Genomic DNA, 19,503 nt, shown 5'->3' on the forward strand with positions numbered 1-19,503 from the left:
TGAAGAAAGGCCCCAGCTTTCCCTGAATGGCGCTGCCCAATAGACAACTGAAAACAAATCACTGCTGTTCAAACCCTGACATGAAAGGCTCCAACAGAGCTCTGAACCAGCTGGTTGTTAGGAGGAGGGAAAAACAGAGCTGCTATGCAGGGTTGCATCATGGAAAACATCACCGAGAGAGCTAAGTAGCTTTTAGATATAACCTCTGCACTCCCTTTTTCACATGCCTCAGCTTATAATCTATTTCTACTCATCCTTCCAATCTCATAGTTAAAGTCAACTGCAGACTGAAAATGATTTGTTGTACGTTGTCTCAAGTAAAGGCAGAAAAATGAGTTGTTTTACAAAATTATCATGGAGGGAAAAACAGGGTGATCCTACAAGGGAGTACAAACAGTAACTAGAAGAGCCAGATCAGCTGGAGTTCAAAAGAAGGCGTTGTCCCCAGGAAGCCCCCTGATTGGTCAGATGCTGGAGGCATTGCATCATCACCTTGGCAACAGCAGGCCGGGCTCCCCTGTTTATTTCTGGTACTTCTGCCCAGCGATGACCCCTGACCCGATGGCAACTGTTGCTATGGACTATTCTAATCTTTACCAATCAGTTGAAACATTAGAAGGAACAATACGCCTGTCCGTCTGCTGAAAAATGGGAACCAACGCACGATAAGGGCTCACTGTAGGGCAATGAACCCACTGTGCCTTAGACACAGAAAAATACATGCAGAACGGAACGTTAGTATTGCCAGTGAGAGCAGGGAGAAGATGGGAACAACCTGGGAACTAAATGACCTCATAACTTCAAGAATCAAATCATTGCTGTCTCTAGGACCTCTTTCCTGGGATGGACTTGTGCCTGTTGGGACAGACTAAAATTTCACTCCATCCGTTGAAAAATCTGAACTTTATGACATGAAATTAATGAAAATGTATTGAGATGACAGATTTTACAATGAAAATTAATGACATGGGCTCCCAAACAATAAGTGGGACAGTAAAAGATTCAAAGCTGGAGACAGCTCTGCTTCATATGCATCATGAATAGCTTAATCAGGTTGGCAGATGATAGGATGACAAATAGAGATGTCACAATTACAGCCCTACAAAATGTGGGCAGGTTAAAAAGGACAAAATTGGGTGCAAGTAAACTCCAATATTGAAACACATCCTGTCAAACCTGCCTATAATGACCACCCAAAGAGATGTGAGGGAAATGGTCACAATAGACAGGTGGTTATTATAGACAGGATTCTTACTGCTTGGGTCAATGGAGAAATAATGCAAGGGACCACCAAAGAGGGGCCACAGTTGCAGGTCACTGGTACAGGACAATGCAGAATGATGTACAGGGAAAATATTGTGCATGGCATGGAAGATATCTGTATGCAAAAACATGCACATCCATGTATAGGGTGATGATATAGCTGGATTCAACAAGTTTGCAAGGATCAAAGTACACTTTTTCACTGACACCAAATGTTGTACCAATGTCCCATTAATGATTAGTGTGGTGGGATCAATGTACTTACAACCACAGCTTACCATCAGTAAGAGAGACCCCTAGCAAGATTATCAGGAACTGCAGTTATTTTCTGGCAGCCAAGACCACTTGCCTTGCTGTGGTTTATTCTCAAGTGATTCATGCAAGCTGATAAAATAGTTCACTTTGGTTATGAATAGAATATCAACGATAGATAGTTTGAAACAACAAATTTATTTCATATCTTTGCCTGTAGTATAACCTATCAAATTCACATTCAAACAAAACGCATGACTTTACAACTTATAAAAGTTTTTAAAATACATGTACAAATGTAGTCAGTTGGGTTCAGTTCAAGAAACAAATCCCCAGTCGTATCATACATTTTTAAATTTTTAAAGACAAAACCTTGCTTAACAAGGTTTGTGCTTTAGAAACAAAATAATGACGACTCAAATGACGGAAATATTTTTTTGGGTCCCTTCTTTTCAATTGAATGTTATTTGTGAAGATAGATTAGTTGGAGTTTACCATTCTTATATCTTTATAGTGCTAGAAGTATATTGTACAACCATATTTTCCTTTCTACAATTGCATAGTACCAGTATATACATCTAATGAATACAAGCTCCCTTCAGCACTGTGAAAATTACACATCTCTGAACCAACACATTTCTGTCATGCAGAAAGAGTTAGTGGAACCTTCACCTCCAAAAGCGGCAGGAATGGGGGGTAAAGGTGACACATCGTGTGGTGGTCTGTCTGGAATCTTCCCTAGTCTGCTGCTTCTGCCACTAGAAACACCAGGAAAACAAGGCTTAGCACACATTGCAACCAATGCAACCAATGTAGGTTATTCATATATCGACATGTAAGTTTGTCTATCTTTTCTATCTCCCCTTAATGCAAAGAATAAATACAAAGAGGCACCACTAAAATCAATCATTTTTTGGCTAAAATTCAGTCCATCAAAAAACTACATTGTACGTTTTGGTAGCACCATTTTGATTTATGCTATTTGCTGTGTTCAAGGCTGTTACAATTCAAGAATGATAAGCTTTTTTGGTCACAAGTGGCCATATGTCACTGGCTGGTACTGTGGACCAATGCAGGTTAGGTGCAGGCAGACATCAAAAATACAACTCCAATGTTACCTGCATTTACATATACCTGCATCTGTAGGGACAGCCCTAAGTTCTGACAGCCCTGGGGTTAGGGTTAGGGGTTGGGGTTAGGGGTAAGGTTAGGGGGTGTCGGAACCTAGAAAATAGGGTTGTGTTGGAACATAGGCACATAGAGCTGTCAGACATAGGCCTACATACCTGCATATGCAGGTGGCATTTCCAGCCCTGTCATGTTAACACACCAGTTTTGTACTTTAGGACAGATGAGGTACTTACATCCCGGAATGTTGACCTTGTTTGACCTGAGGACGTCGCACTGGATGGCGTCCATCTCAGAGTACAGGCTGTCGGGGTTCGACTGGGGACACAAAGAACAGGGCAGTTAGAGATGGCAGACTTCACCCCCTCACCACACACAGAAAACAGGGCAGTCAGAGATGGCAGACTTCACCCCCTCACCACACACAGAAAACAGGGCAGTCAGAGATGGCAGACTTCACCCCCTCACCACACACAGAAAACAGGGCAGTCAGAGATGGCAGACTTCACCCCCTCACCAAAACTGCTTCTTTTTTACTCTTTTACTCAACAGTCCCACAGACACCAATAGCAGCACTGGGGATGTACAACACTACATCGTGTACACTGGGTCTTCAGTGCCCAAAAGTGGTCTCTTGGCCTTCCGCTGAGAAAGCTCGTTAGAAAGAAAACTCCACCCACCATGAAGGTGATGTAGAGGTTCTCTCCCATCGCCTCTCTGCAGGTTTCATTCACGATGGGGAACGTGCGGCACAGGTACTGGGGAGAGGAAGATGCAACACAGCAGAGGATTAATCTCAAGGACTGATCATGATACAATGGTGTCGTAAGTCTTAGACCTGATTTCTAAGGAGCGTAACAGGCTAAAACCAGGGCTGTCTCCAGGACCCGCCCCGAGTCAGAGGAAATTTGCTCGTTGGGATGGAAACAAATGTCACATTGTCCATCCAAAAAATCTGAACTTCATGCCATGGGCTCCCAAACAACGTGAGTGACGGAAAAAATATTTAAAGCTTCATGTGCTATAATAGCCTGGTTTTCCATGACTTCCATGACAGAAAAAGGGCAGTGATTTCAATCTAGTTTAGCTCACTGAGGAGCTAATCTTCCACTGGTCAGACAGTATGCAGAGTATCTTGTACGGGGGAAATTCCCCTACATGTAGCTCTTTTCTATAAGTGCAATGAATGAACAACAAGAACATGTACAACAGTGGACCATTTTGTGCTAAGGACTGCAACTCTTTCGGTTGTGCAACAACAGCCGGATTCAAACTCCCAAACTCTATGTCCAGAGGCAGGGTCACTAACGAGAAATGCCAAGCACCTTGTTGCTTCCGTAACTCACCTCTAGTGTAACGCTCCCCTGTCTCTGGCTGTCGGCATGGGCGGAGTTCCCCATGGCAACCATCAGGTTATGCACAACCCTCATCTGAACAGAACAACAACAGGGGAAAACTGGTTAGCATGGAAGTGGGCAGTCAGAAGGCAGTCAGCACCAAGGACAGGGAATGTAGTAAAGTACTGTATCTGAACAGAACAACAAGGGAAAACTGGTTAGCATGGAAGTGGGCAGTCAGAAGGCAGTCAGCACCAAGGACAGGGAATGTAGTAAAGTACTGTATCTGAACAGAACAACAAGGGAAAACTGGTTAGCATGGAAGTGGGCAGTCAGAAGGCAGTCAGCACCAAGGACAGGGAATGTAGTAAAGTACTGTATCTGAACAGAACAACAGGGGAAAACTGGTTAGCATGGAAGTGAGCAGTCAGAAGGCAGTCAGCACCAAGGACAGGGAATATAGTGAAGTACTGTATCTGAACAGAACAACAGGGGAAAACTGGTTAGCATGGAAGTGAGCAGTCAGAAGGCAGTCAGCACCAAGGACAGGGAACGTAGTGCATACTGTAAATGCAGACATTCTCGTGGTGGTTTTATGTTCGTGGTTTTCACCGTGACCCCACGAACCTTAAAACCACATCAAAAATGCTTGTTCTGTCTTCTGCTTGCCCCCCCCCCTTTGTTTCAAATGCAAACTCGAAACCACTGCGAACACAGCGTTTTCTCCCTACCACGAAATTAAATCTCTGCGAACTGAAATGCAGTTTGTTTAGGTTACAGCTTGATATACTGATTAAGATGGGAATGGCACTGAAAATGTAGAACCTCTAAAAATACATAAATTCCACATCATTAATGAGATAGGAATACTATAATGTAAAGGCAGTCAGCACCAAGGACAGGGAACATGGTTATGTGTGGAGGCTTAGAGCTTAAAATACAAACCACTTTACGTTGTGAATGACACTGAAAATCTAGAACCTCTAACAAAGTCAAACATTTGTAAAACAACACACATTATTACAGAGATAGAGATACTATAAAATAAAAGGGAAGGGAGTCAGCACCAAGGACAGGGACTGTAACATTATGAGTGGTGGGTGAGGTTTCTGATCGTAATGCCCTGGCAACTTAAGAAAATTACTAGTCAGAATGATACTGAAAATTTTGGGTCCACCAAAACTTGCATACCTATGTGCAATATGGCAGAAATAAGTGTAGCATCACTACAGGAAAGCATGCTTTTTTGAATAACAATTGCAGCACTTATTTGTTATATGATAGTACATGCATTTACTACATGTTTCAAAGTTACTACCTCCCCCAATTTCTCCTAGTCTGTCTATGATACGGTATAAAAACTTCCTCACCTGGATCAGTTTGTCAGCTGTTTCATTCGACTCCCTGCACAGAACTCTGTAAAAATAAAAAAAATGGGTGATTCTATGGAAACCCGTGTGATACAAGTAGAAGCTCATGTGATAACCCCAATATATCATCCGGTTCCGAACACCCTTATTGAACGATATCACCACCCAGGTATATCATGAAATGCAAGACAATACAGACTGTGGATTATTGGCCAATGGCCTTGGCTACAAGATTCAGTTAAGCCTAGCCAGAATCAAGTTTTTAATCTGTTAAACATTGATTAACTTCCAGAACCAATACTGCATGATGAAGTGTGGCAGAGCCAAAGGCCTCTTTGTTTTAACAACACATGCAGAGCATGTCTATCTATGCATTGTAAGACAGCCATGTTAAGCGGTTAAACAGACCAGCACCAGAATCACCTACAGACATCCCACCTTAAGACTCAGACCTACCTATCAATGTTGGCTAACCTACAAACGTAGAGATCAAGAAGGCCGTCATGTGTCATCGACTATCATCGGTGGCCCATGCTCCAACCAGGGCAAAGTGCCAAAGCAAGTAAGTCAGCCATGGCCACCTTCCTATGCATGTGGCTGGTGGTTATACCAGCTGACCGACTACAGAATGATGTAGATACTCCAGAGCACGTACCCGATAGTCTTTGCTGCTGCAGCCTGCTGCACAAACACGGGGAGGGGGGCGGACATCTTCTCCACATCTGTGTCTGTGGGAGAGGCAGTATGGTTACATCATGGTGGATGGAGGATGGTGTGGCTCTGCTTGCACGCAATGTATTCTAGTAATCAGGGGTTAATCTAAATCAGGAAAGAGGGGCGCTGGGCCCTCTTGTTTCAGCCCAGTGCCCCCTTGTTGAATTCAGATTTTAGCTTAATATCCAGCATACAGCCTTCCCTCAGCAATCGATTCTTCCTTAAATGCATAGAATTCACTCCCTCGCCTGTGTGTGCTCCCTCTTATTCAATTTCTCTAGAAAAACATTAGTTTATTTCTTGTCAAGAGCTTTAGAATAAAAAAGCTGAAAAAAGAGGATGAAGAGGTAGGGAAAAAGATAAGGTAAAAAAAAGTGTGGGGCTGGGAATCAAACTTGCGATTCTTCCCCCCACAGAAAAAAATACTCAAACAACAAGCCATCCTTTAGGACACACCTTCTAAGATCTGTGGTCTCCTGACCGTCTCGTCCAGCGTCGCCTTAAGAAGTTCCACAAGACGTTTGAGGATGAGCTTCTGCACCTCGTAAGACATCAGGTCCTTAATCAGCTCGATAGCTGAGGAGGTAATGAGAACGGGTCATTAGTTATCTGACACACTTTAAGAAAATCATATGAGTACAAATTTGTTTATCCCTGGAACCCGTTGCCACCAAATACTGTAGGAGAATCCTCACTAGCTAGCTTTTAAACAACACTTGTAGCTAGATGCGCAAAGGTTAGATGTGACAGGTCCTACAGTGCAATATAATCAGCTGCTGCTACGCCGCGTGCCTGTGAAGCTGGTGTACTATGCCGAATGGCGATAGTACCGGCTATACAAATACAGATACAGAACTACATATATTACGATAGCATTAAAATGGGAAATTGTTGAGGGTGATTAGTGGACAACAATGTTGTAATGTCTAGATCTTATTGTTACTTTGTTTTCCCAGAATTTTCTGAAGATTGTCCAACTATTCTTAAGGAATGATAAGGGACATTTGCATGTCCATCAGTAGGCATGTCGAACCTCCGCGTTTCTCCATTAGAACGCGGCAGCGCGCGAGGCAGTAAATGTCTTTTAAAAAATCTTAAAAATCAACCGTTTGTATTTTGGCAATGAAAATCGTTGGCAATAATCTATGGAAGGTTTGCTATCACACTATCATCTTTTTAGTTGAAAATATCCATCGAACAAGGAGCTAAAAATCATCTAAGTTGGCGATGCAGCCGAAAAACCACCCCGTTCTGACGCCGCGAACGCGGCACGCGATTTTGAGGCCCGCCCGGCGGAGTCCCATTTTCAACTCAAAAGCCACAAGCCGGTGTAGCACGGAGAACTCTGGAAATGGTTTCAGGTGAGAGGGCAGAGATCAAGGTTCACGCCAGTGGTGGGACAAAATTTCTACGTCATTCTAGGCGGGAGATATGGAAGAAACGGGAGAAACCTCCAGAAGTAAGTGGACATTTTTGCTATTTTTCTTGAACTTAGCAACTTTGTCCCTATACTGTCGCAAATATAGATATATCATGGTTATCATGGTGTAGTTTTTGGTTCTATTTAGGCGAGTTTGGCTTGTGGGTTTAGCGATACATTTTGAGAGTTTTTGTCGACAGCCCGAAAAATGACGTGCGCTGTGTGCGCATACGTGACGGGGGAGGGGGGCGTGAGATCGCGCACTTTGTATGTGCTCGAAATTGAACTTATTGTCATAAATCCTGCGCTATTTAACGGTAGAATGGTCATATATTTTATGCTGAATGTAATATACCTTTCATATCCGATGATATGGCATACTTTGGACGCAACAAACAATTTTCCACTGTCGTAATTATGTTGTGTTTATACACTAGCGTTACGATCATACAGTCCGAATTTGTCACACAGTTGTATGATCTTCATTCAGATGTCCTTTCTTGATTTTCCAGTGGATACAAAGGTGGCATATCTGGTACAGCTATGCAGAGAACGTGGGCTGCCTTCAAGCAAACTTGAACAAGTTGAAGATACCACAAACATCAGATCAAGTGCTTGGTGACGAGAATTCAATTTCCTTCCTCAAATTTTCAAAGGGGGAAGCTACTTCAGGAGAATTACTTAAACACTAAATTAATTACTGATACTGTACTAGTCAGAAAGTAAGTTGTAAGTCTGCTGTACTGTAGGTAACTTATTATCTGTACCAATCAGAGATCTTATTAGAATGGATAACATAGGTATTGATACTTATAATTAGCACAATACTATTATCATTCTGATTGACCATGATGTTAATTAGCATATTTAACTAATTAAGCATTGGAATATCAAATTTTTTAAAGTAAAGACATTGTTAGGAACCTGTTTCAGCAAGCTTACAACAACATTGAGTTCATGTAGCAGCCAATATCAGTATCAATAACAATGTATGCCTTTTACTATATATGCCTCATTAGTTTATTGCCAATTAACACATCTTCATAAAGATCTATTATTGCTCCTGTTGTAAAAATTCATGTACTTTAGTCAACATGTAATGTAGGTTAACAGTTGAAAGTTGTTTAAGGGAATAGGTAGTACAAATAGGGATAAGTAAAACAACTTGTTGTACATGTGTATTTGAGGATCAGTTCAGTTCATCCTCTGTTGAGAATAATTGCCCTCATTTGCATATCTTGCAATTAGCGAAGACTGCAAAAATACATTATTCTCATAATGATCTGTTCAACAACAGGATAGTCGGAACATGTAGTTCCTTCTTCAGTTTTCAGTATGTTTAGAAATGTATGTTAATTGATTGGCACTATTGTGGATGGATAAATTAGTTAGGGTTAATTAGGGCTAATTAAGATAAGATACTGAATATAGGTAAAAAATAAAACATGACAGTCTGTCCAGTTACGTTATCTTTAAATGCTGAAAATTTGAACAATATTGGTCAAAGTGTTTAAGAGATACATTAAAACGTATGTAAATAACTGTGGACTTGTGGTCATTTCTGGTGCCATGTTGAGGTCAATCATTCCCATAGGGCCAATAGATAAGCGTCTTCTAATGAAAACGTCCAACTTTTCAACTTTGAAAAATTCTGAAAAATTTCAACTTTGTCCGATTTTGACAGGATAAAAAGCATATTAAGCGGAAGAATCTGATCTGTACTTTGGCAACAATTTCAGCAAGTTATATCTTACCAAAAAAAATGGTGTGACATGCCTACCATCAGTATAAAGAATATTGTGTAAAAACTTCTGGATTTGTATTTCAGCTTTCCCTCAGCACAGGTAATAGACCTGGTTTCCATATCAGGACTTAAAGGTAAGGACATTTGTGCATAGAGAAAAGTAGTGAAGAGATTGGCAGGCTAACGATGCCCCCTAGCAGTTACCTTCATACTGCACCTCCAGGTGCAGGGTCCTGAGCAGGCCCAGTAGTGGTTCCACGATGTTGGGGTTGGCCTCGGCCACTATGGGCTGTAGGGGGGAGGATAAAAACAGAGCTGTCATTCTTAACTCAACAAACTCTGTATAGTTAGGGGCATTTATTACTAGGAAAGATGGGAGGGATGAAAATGGGAAAATAATGCAAGGGAAAATCATTCAAATTGTCATACATAACAATTCTAGTCTGATCTTTTGACTAATAAAAGAAAGCTGCAATTTTGGTTGTAGCTTTCAGCGAGGAGTGGTTAAGTGTTAATCATTCCCGGACCCACATCCTTTTCAAAGTTAATCACTTCATCCTAATGAAACAAAGCATAAAGAGACAGCTTTAGACAGGTTTGACTATATCATGAAATCCTCTTCAATTATCAGTAACTGTTGTTCTGTCCAGAAACAATAAAATAGACAAAAACCAAACTGAAAAAACAGTGAAAGGAAAAAGAAAAAAGAGAAGAAGCCGTCCCCGACTCACCTGCACTATCCTGAGAGTCTGAGCTGCCATCTGCTGAGCTTTAGGCGACGAGGCGGGTAAGAGAGCGATGAGACCCTTGTACACCTGCATCTCGTACTTAGGGTTCCCCTGGGCCAACATCTGCAGCAGCTGGCGGCACTGCTCCTGGGTTTCCTCTGACTTGGAGCGTGCCAAACACTCTGCAACAGCTCGGATACCTGGGGAAATGAAGGAATGAATGAGTGAGTGAGTGAGTGAGTGAGTAAACAGATGAGTGTGTCCCTTTGGGCTAACATCTGCAGCAGCTGTCTGCACTGCTCCTGGGTTTCCTCCGACTTGGAGCGAGCTAAACACTCTGCAACTGCTCGGATACCTGGGGATAGAAGGAATGAGGGAGTCAAGTGAAGGAAGGAAGGAATGAGTGAGTGAGTAAACAGATGAGTAAGTTCCCCTGGGCCAACATCTGCAGCAGCTGGCGGCACTGCTCCTGGGTTTCCTCCGACTTGGACCGGGCTAAACACTCTGCAACTGCTCGGATACCTGGGGAAATGAAGGAATGAATGAGTGAGTCCATCCATCCATCCATCCATCCATCCATCCATCCATCCATCCAACCAAGCAACCAACCAACCATCCATCCATCCATCCATCCATCCATCCATCCATCCATCCATCCATCCATCCATCCAACCAAGCAACCAACCATCCATCCATCCAACCATCCATCCATCCATCCATCCATCCATCCATCCATCCATCCATCCATCCATCCAACCAAGCAACCAACCATCCATCCATCCATCCATCCATCCATCCATCCATCCATCCATCCATCCATCCATCCATCTATCCATCCTCCATCCATGAAAGGTGAGCAATGGAAAAAAGATCCACCCATAATTTCATTCCATTCCATTTGTTGGCTCATTCATTCATTCACTCATCCATTCCCTCTTCATCCTTCCATCCTTCATCCCTCCTTCCTTGTCCCCTACCATAGCTCTCGCCACATTGACACCACCTGCTTCAGGAATAAACAAAGGCTCAAGCAAACAAACAAACAAACAAACAAACAAACAGACAGACAGACAGACAGACAGACAGACAAACAAACCCACCGTAGCTCTCGCAGATGAGCTCCTTGTACTTCCTGCCGGCGTTACAGACGGTCTGCAGCAGCTTCAGCGCCTCGGCCTTGTCCGCCTCCTTCGCCTGCTTGAGACCCAGGATCTCAAGAACCGTCAGGACTCCGCCCACCTCAAGGAACTCACCAAGGTACTTGTGACTAAAGAAAAAGAAATGGACAACTTAGAGTGTTCTCAGTTGTAAGTTCTATAGTGTGGATAGAGCTTCTATTCCTATTCTTAGTCTAGCTATATTTTGAAACAGAATGATAAAAGTATGTTACTCTTTTGGTTACTCCTATGATTAAAAAGGCACAAAAAACGCTGTAAACACACTAGATTTTTGCGGAATAACTTATAAAAACTGGTAAATACTTAGAGTTTGCTACTTGTTTTGCATTTATAATTGCATATTGAACGTATCCAGAACGTCAAATAATGTCCCTGCCCCGTATACACTGCATTTTAGACTCGGATGAGGTCGGATGAGGTCGGGTGAGGTGTTTACATACCCGATTTCTGTGAACACAGACCCTCTGTCAATTATATATTTTGCTCTGAAGCGAAGGGCCGCCTACAAGAGAAATTTCAAAAGAAGGTCCTTGGGTAGCGTGCGTAGTCCAGTGGTTAGCGATCTTGCCTCTGGAACTAGAAGCCCCGGGTTCGATCCCGGCTGTGTCACTCATGCACGCTACTGTAAAGGGTTGCAGTCCTTAGGACGGGACGTTAAGCCGTGGTCCACTGTTCATTGTGCTTGTCGAAAAGAGCTAGGGGAATTTCCCCGGTACAATGAACCTGTAAATACTGTACATAGCGTCGTTCTTCTCTGTCACGACCAGTGGAAGATTAGCTCATCTGTTCATTGAGTTCATTTGAGCTAAACTGGTTCGAGATCACTTTCCTTTCCTTTTTTTTCCTTGGAGATGATAAATAGTAAAACTTACCCACTGGGAGCAGACAGGAAGATCTGTATGGCCTGTAGCTGCTGGTTCACACATGTGCCTAACATGTAACTGGAGAGGGGAGTCAAGGGAAACAATGAAGGAAATCTACACACAGTATGTTACATGGACTCTGAAAACAGTGGGTATTTAACTACACTGTAAGTGATACAACATTTGGTTTTAGCCAAGAGAGAGGTGCACAAAAGTACATAAGAACACCATATTTCCAGCCATGCCTGGTGAGCTTGGCTACTTACAAAAAAGGGTCATGCTGTGTCCTCAGTCTGAAGCTAATGAGAAAGAAGGAAAAGTAAGCACCCAGAAACGTTAACCTTCTCCCTGCTGCCTAACTCTGTAATCAATAGGAAATTGGGTGCTAATTGGCTACTTCAGTGTGCTACAGGTTAACCTTCTCCCTGCTGCCTAACTCTGTCATCGATAGGAAATGGGTGCCAAACGGCTACTTTAGTGTGCAACAGGTTAAGGATACGTGAGCCGTATCCAGGCCGTGAGTCTGGTCAGGAAGAGGCTGGCGGCCTGCGCAAACTCCAGCTCAAGTTCCGGCGCCGTCTTCCCCGCGTTGTTGGCGATGAACTCCTCCAAGATCCTTCCCCGAGTCGTCTTGTTGCCCTTGTCCCACTCCTGTAGGAGCGCGAAGACGCGGTTGATGGCGGCGTCCGTCTTGGCGTTTCCGCTGGTCATCCTGGCACCTGTCAATCATCAGAAGTGTAAATTCAGTTATTTTTGTGGGGACTTAATTTTGCGGAAGAAGGTGAAAGGTTTTCATGGTGTTTTAACTCTTTAAGTATGCAGTTGAAACACTTCTGTAGTACTAAGTAGTAGTGTACTTCAGAAACACATATTCGTGGTGTCATTAATTCGTAGCTCTAGGGGGGTGACCCCACGTAAATAAAACCACCGCAAACATTTAAAAATTGACAGTTGTTGGCACTATTTATTCTTATTTTAGACTTGTATAAGAAGTTGCAGAAACTGAAGCTATAAACTGACAGTGCTGTCTTGCAAGCAACATGATTACACGGTATGAATAATGAGAATGAGTAACTTCATATTTCTGTATCAGGTAGGTAATTTTTGCAAAGTTGGCGGGAACGCTTCTGAAAGAAAAATAGCACATAAAAAACGATAATTGTGACATAAACTTACCGTTAGATGCTTGGCGGTGCTTTGCTACACTGATTCGTAATAGGAACTAATAAATAAGAGGCATAAATGTGAAATTTCAGAGTGAATTGTATTTCTATGCAGCTGTTTACATGTTGCTACCGAAACGCTTTTCGAGGTCATAGGTTAGTAGCCTGCATCAAAACGCAAACAAGTAATTGATAACACTACGGATATTTTCAGTTTACGGAATAACTTAATAAAATTCTGGTTTATTCTTAAAACTAGCACAAGTACGTTAAAATTGTCAAAATGGTTGATATACCTTTTCTTTTTAAGAAAGTAAACTTGATAAACTTTATGTTTTTAAGTGGTTCATATTCAGAAGAAACGATTATTGAAAAGGGGTTCTATCTTAAGATAGGCTTAAAGTAAGAATTTATAATCTCACATTTAAGCAAGAAAAAATATAGGAATATACCAATCTATCTATAATTGATAAAATTATTGTATGTTGATCTCGTTATTATAGCTGTATTTGTAATAATAATTTCAAGGGACACCCCTTCAAAGTAACCTAAGTGCGCCGTTCCATCTCCAGACGCCACACAAAGCAGCATCATGGCGGACGAAGACTTGGAGTACGACATCTCCTTCCCTCCGGCCGCTGTTTCAGGTACCGTTTGTAAAACCACCTCGTGCAACCCCCTAAAACTCTGCACTATACTCCAGAGCAAGTGAGAAGTGTGTAAATTCTGGGCTAGGAGCATGTTTATCTGCGGGAAAGCGGCGGTATTTGTGGGTGCACCTGTTCAGGGAGAGGTCGCTCCTCCCCGCCCACCTGTCTGCACCTGTCCGACATTACCGTTACCTGTCTACACTGTCGGGTTTCTGGGTCAGGAGGGCACTCTGGCCTCAAGGTCTCTTATAATGAGTCATCAAATCCACTGCGAAGCTAACAGAGTGTGATTTCTTCACTTATAGCAAGAAATATTTTGGCGTGGAAACATTTTTAGGATGTGTGATACGATGCAACTTTGATATTTTTTCGCGGCCGCCTTGTATATACAAGTTGTAATGTATTTTAGACGTACCGTGCGTTTTATTTCTAAAAACAGTGAATGATTTACTTAAGTTTTCAAAACGGAATTCCTTTAGGTGCACCTCTACATAAGAACCTGGGGGTAGTCTAAGTTGAAGTTGAACCCCCTGGCCAATGTGACCGATTTTTGGTGGTTCCTCAGATAATTTTTTTCCCATTGACACAAGCATTAACAGTCCTGTCTACAGCAACCACCTGTTCACATAGACAAGGCTTTACCAGTCCAGGGTGGTCTTCTTGGGCAGGTTTAGCTGTACATGTATTTACAAAGTGCACATAATTGTTTGTTTATTCGTTTACTACAGATGATGAGAAGGAGCCCGTGGTGATACTGCTAGGCTGGGCCGGGTGCAAAGAGAACCACCTGGCCAAGTACAGCGCCATCCACGAACAGCAGGGCTGCATCACCATCAGATACATCATGCCCACGTACGGTTCTGCATTCAGTATCTCAGGGTTTTTTCTAGAAAAATTAAACAAGAGGGAGCACACACAGGCGAGGGAGCGAATCCTATGTATTTATGGAAGAATCTATCACTGAGGGAAGGCTGTATGCTGGGGATTAAGCTAAATTCTGAATTCGACAAGGGGGCGCTGGGCTGAAACAAGAGGGCGCAGCGCCCCTCTTTCCCAATTTAGATGAACCCCTGGTATCTGTATCTACATAACAAGGTTCTTTATTCACAACCAAGACATCTGTATCTATATAGCCGGTATAACTGCCCTTCGGTGTAACATACCAGCTTCGGTGTACCTACAGCTGACGTATTGGTGGAAGTCTGTCACCTTCCTCAGGGCAATACTGCCTGGTACTAGAGTGTCGCCCTACTCTATGGAGTGGGTGCCAACACTGTCTGGTACTATAATTCCACACTGCAGCAAGTGTCTTGGTTGTGACTGACCACCTTTTCCACACATCTGTGTACTAATACAATAAGCTGGCATAGCATACAGGCATGGATTGGCAGGGCATTGCAGTAGTACTTCTTTCCACCAAAGTTTGGTATATCTAGTAAATGTACATATAGTAGTATTCTTTTGATATAAATTGAAAAAGGGGCCCGCCCTGTTCAATAATTATTAGTTTCGCTCGACAGATTTGTATGTTGAGAGGTAATATGTGTATGAATATTTCATTCTGTATTGATTACACCAGAACTTGTAGGTGTGGCTGGTGATATTTTACAGGTGTCCTGAGATGACATTATGTTAAATGTCCAGTTAAAACTTAACATGCATGATGTATCTATCGTACCATACTTAAAGTCTGAAAAATGTCTCAATTTTATAAAATTTGAATTGACCAGTCAGGACTCAAGACACCCACCCACCCTCAATCTGCATTTGCAGAATTTTTCTAGATTGTAACTAAAATATAGACAACTGAGACAACTGCGGGGTACTATATTTCAAGCTTGGTATGGTAGCTTGAATTACAGTTGAAACAAACTGAACACTCAAGCTTTTATTGTAATAGGGTGTGAAGTAGAAATGATGAGTGTTTCCAAATTGCTGGTAATTTTCAATATTGTGCGTAACGTGGAAAAGTGTTACCCTCCCTACCAGTACCAGTGATCTTACTGAATAATCTTTGCTAACCATGCAGGTTTACAGTACTATTTGCTGGAATTGAGATACTTTCTTACAACTATTTCTTCTTTTTTTCAATGCCATTTGTTTCTTCTCCAGGTATGACATCTTCTTCCACAACTACAAGGCCAAGACGGTGGCATACAAGATCCTGGAACTCATCTTCGACCTCAACTTGGAAGACCATCCCATCTTCTTCCACGTCTTCAGTAACGGCGGGGGCTTCATCTATCGGCACCTGACAGAGATGGTGGCCAGCCAGCGCGGCGGACAGGTCTGTATTTGTACCTGTATTTGTACCTGTATTTGTATTTGTATGTAGCTGATATAACCGACCGCCCTAACACACCAGCATCTGTATCTGTATAGCCGGTATATAACCGCCCTTTGGCGTAACACATCGGCCTCTGTATCTGTATAGCCGGTATAATCTCCCTTCGGCGTAACGCGCCAGCTTCTGTATCTGTATAGCCAGTATAAGTTATAACCGCCTTTCGGTGTAACACACCAGCTTCTGTAGCTGTATCTATACACCCGGTTTAACCGCCCTACGCCATAACACACCAGCTTCTGTATCTGTATAGCCAGTGTAACTGCCCTTTGGCGTAACACACCAGCTTCTGTATCTATACACGGTATAACCGCCCTTCGGCATAACACACCAGCTTCTGTAATTCTACAGTCGGTATTACTGTCCTTGGGTGTTAGACACCAACTTTGCAGGCACAAATTTTTGAACACGTCAGTCCAAATTTGATAAGGCATGACTGTATCTTATTCTTTTCTGACTTTTTATTACATGCTTAGCAGTTGGTATGTTTACCAGTTTGTAAGTCATTTTGCGTATCATGCATAATCTAGATTTTTATCTCCATGAAAAATGGAGATATAGTTTTGGGCGTGTCTGTGTGTGTGTTTGTTTGTCTGTCTGTTTGTGTTTCTGGACCACTCAAGTCAGCATAACTCAAGAGCCTCTTGATGGATTACAATGATATTTAGTATGTGGGCGGGTGTTGGGAAGCCGAAAGTCAGTGTCGATTTTGGGCCCCCTGGTATGTGACCTTGGTACTGCAGCAGAACTTCCGTTTTCGTATCTTTTGACCTGGACGTGCTATGGTCTTGATTTTTGGATGGCTGATAGCTTGTTGTCTTCAAGTGACATCCACTGTAGGTCTGTTTTCATTTTGTTTCCTTCCAGGTCGGCGCTCTACAGATCGTGGGCTGCATCTTCGACTCCTGTCCCAGTCGACGCTCCCTCGTCGTCGGTATGAAGGCTCTGCTAACCTCCCTGCAACAAGAACCCTTCCTGAAAAGATACTCGATAACGTTTTTCTTCGGCATCATGGTCATGTTCAACACGCTCCGATCGTGGGTCTCCTGGCTGCTCCCGTTCGCGTTTCTCCGCGGGGAGGACGATTATTACACGGCCATGAAGAAGGACCCTTCCCGTTGGCCGCAGCTGTTTTTGTATTCCCGCGCCGACAAGGTCGTCCCGTACAGGCAGGTGGAGGACGTCTTCGAAGCGAGGAAGAAGCTTGGAGTGCAGGTGCTGGCTGTAGCCTTCGAGAGCTCCCCGCACGTGACCCACCTGGTGCACCACCGCGACCTGTACATGCACCATTGCAGCGACTTCATCAAGTCCTGCACGATGACGGGGTTCATCCGCTGATTACGTGTGGGGGGGTTCTTGTTAGAAGTATTGAGAGGCTTGTACAGTGTTAGTTAAGGCCGCACCTGCAAAATGGTTTGATAAGGTTTCACCAGTCTGTTTTCGTATTGTCTCATGTTTCACTTTAGTGTAAAAAAGTCAGAGAACCTTGGAAATGAAATAGTGTGAACTAGAATCCAGAATTTTTCAACCCTGTGTATGACATTTTCAGTCACCAGTAACACCCCTTTTCCACTAAAAGTGGTGACCTGACTAAGCAACTAAAGATTTTCCATATTACTCATCGAATGTTAGAGATACCGGTGGTAAAGAACAATTTTTTTACGGTTTGTATATTTTTCCAAATATGAAATAAAGGGTCACACAAATCCAATTTTGGTCGATATACGGTTGCCCAGTAACTGCTGCCTAGTGGAAAGGGTACCTAAACCTTGGCAGTTTTGCTCATCTGGTTTATGTTTGAGGGTTTCATGTTAACCTTGACAGGCCGGGGATCTGTACTGTGAGTGTAGGATTAGGCCATACCAGCATAACGGTTTGTTGAAATGAAAGCCCAGGTAATCCTTTTCAAAGATTTTCATGGATCCTTTTCAAAGGACTTCCATCCATCTCTACATCCTTTGTGAAGTTTAACGTGATGACGAGTTTCATTCGCTGGTCTGGTTTATGTGTGTGTTTTTTTTTGTTAATCCTTTGTGGACAAATGAATGTGCACTACTGTACTATTAGACTCCATCAGCAAAATGGTTTGATAATCTTAAACTCTAAATTATCCTCTGTTCAATTCAAAAGCATGTAAGGAATTTCTCATCCATTTCGATGTCTATTGAGAAGTCTTTGATGACGACAGGGTTCATCCTCTGGTCTGGTTTATGTCATGGTTTCATGTTTTGTTCTCAAAGGTTAATAGGCAGAAGAATGTATAGTACTATATGTTCAGACCACACCAGCATACCTTTTTGTTAAAATCAAGTTCAGTTAATCTTGTTTTTCATCCTTCCCCACATCCTGTGAGGAGCACTTAATTTTGTTGCAGTGACCTTTTACCACCTGTTACATCTGTGTTTGTTTCCTGGGTTTATCATAGAAGGCCTAACAAATTTTCAACTTTACTAGTACTGAGGAGACCAATGTTATTCTTTATATGAATCTCAGTAAGCTGTTTTTCAAGCAGATTTTTCTGTACTGACATTGCACATTTTTTTCTATGTACAAAAACTTTTATTTTAAGTTCTATACTGTCCATTTTTGTTTATCTTTCTGCAAATATTAGCCATATATCATATAGGTAAGGTACTGGACAAGGTGTGTTTTTGTGCTGCTGTCAGTGAAAAAATGTGAAATCCTGCCAATGTATTTACAATTGAGGAGGTAGTAGCAGTGAAAGGTTGTTTGGGACCAGGTGAAATGTATGTATGTGTGTTTTATATGTCAAGTTAGAAGAGAAAGGTCAACATGAAAACATAAGGAAAACTCTGAGTCTCTGACCATTTCACTCCCTGAAATTCAACCTGTATCTATACAAGGGTACAGACTTTCCCCCCAGACTCCGTTTTCATGTTGATCTTCCTGTTCAGTATCATTTTGTAGTCCAAGGACAGAGAAATAGCCACTTGAAAGCAGGCTTTGGAATTGGCCCATGTCACTTTCAGAGTTAATTGCCCGTGTAATGCTGGTTGTCAGTCCTTTGACATAATGCAAGGCCATTAGCCGATTGCTCATTGCCAATTTCCAATGTATGTTCACAGCCCATACATCAAACACAAGCGACTTTTTGTGACACAAACGGACTTGGATATTGCGTTTTATATGCGCCTCGTCAAATCTATTGTGAGGATTCAGTCGTCACGGTGATGTGGATGATTGTCTGGTGTAGGTGTATGTGGAAGTTATGTTTTGCTTTTTCAAGCAGATGTGTGGTTTTGGCTACTTTGTTCTGTCCATTTGTGAGCCTTTTGAGTGGTGCATATTTTTTTCTCACTGGATACCTAATACCACACAACAAGTCTGG

The 19,503-nt window shown here is 42.5% G+C and overlaps 2 protein-coding genes across 2 annotated transcripts; one reads left to right on the top strand and one right to left on the bottom strand.

Moving 5' to 3' along the window:
* Positions 1-2,127: 2,127 nt before the first annotated feature.
* On the bottom strand, positions 2,128-13,288 carry LOC136444703 (armadillo-like helical domain containing protein 1). The gene is made up of 13 exons (XM_066442393.1): positions 13,174-13,288; positions 12,497-12,716; positions 12,007-12,075; positions 11,057-11,223; positions 9,960-10,156; positions 9,433-9,517; positions 6,521-6,640; positions 6,006-6,078; positions 5,351-5,396; positions 3,990-4,073; positions 3,324-3,401; positions 2,880-2,961; positions 2,128-2,273 (listed from the first exon to the last, which is right to left on the bottom strand). Exons 2-13 carry the CDS (start codon positions 12,706-12,708, stop codon positions 2,254-2,256), a joined length of 1,233 nt encoding a protein of 410 aa, XP_066298490.1. The 5' UTR covers positions 12,709-12,716; positions 13,174-13,288; the 3' UTR covers positions 2,128-2,253.
* Positions 13,289-13,716: 428 nt separating this feature from the next.
* Positions 13,717-18,100, top strand: LOC136444524 (transmembrane protein 53-like). The gene is made up of 4 exons (XM_066442118.1): positions 13,717-13,807; positions 14,539-14,662; positions 15,923-16,097; positions 17,022-18,100. Exons 1-4 carry the CDS (start codon positions 13,753-13,755, stop codon positions 17,490-17,492), a joined length of 825 nt encoding a protein of 274 aa, XP_066298215.1. The 5' UTR covers positions 13,717-13,752; the 3' UTR covers positions 17,493-18,100.
* Positions 18,101-19,503: the final 1,403 nt, after the last annotated feature.

The sequence above is a fragment of the Branchiostoma lanceolatum genome, chromosome 11, assembly GCF_035083965.1.
Source record: "Branchiostoma lanceolatum isolate klBraLanc5 chromosome 11, klBraLanc5.hap2, whole genome shotgun sequence".
Lineage (NCBI taxonomy): Eukaryota > Metazoa > Chordata > Leptocardii > Amphioxiformes > Branchiostomatidae > Branchiostoma > Branchiostoma lanceolatum.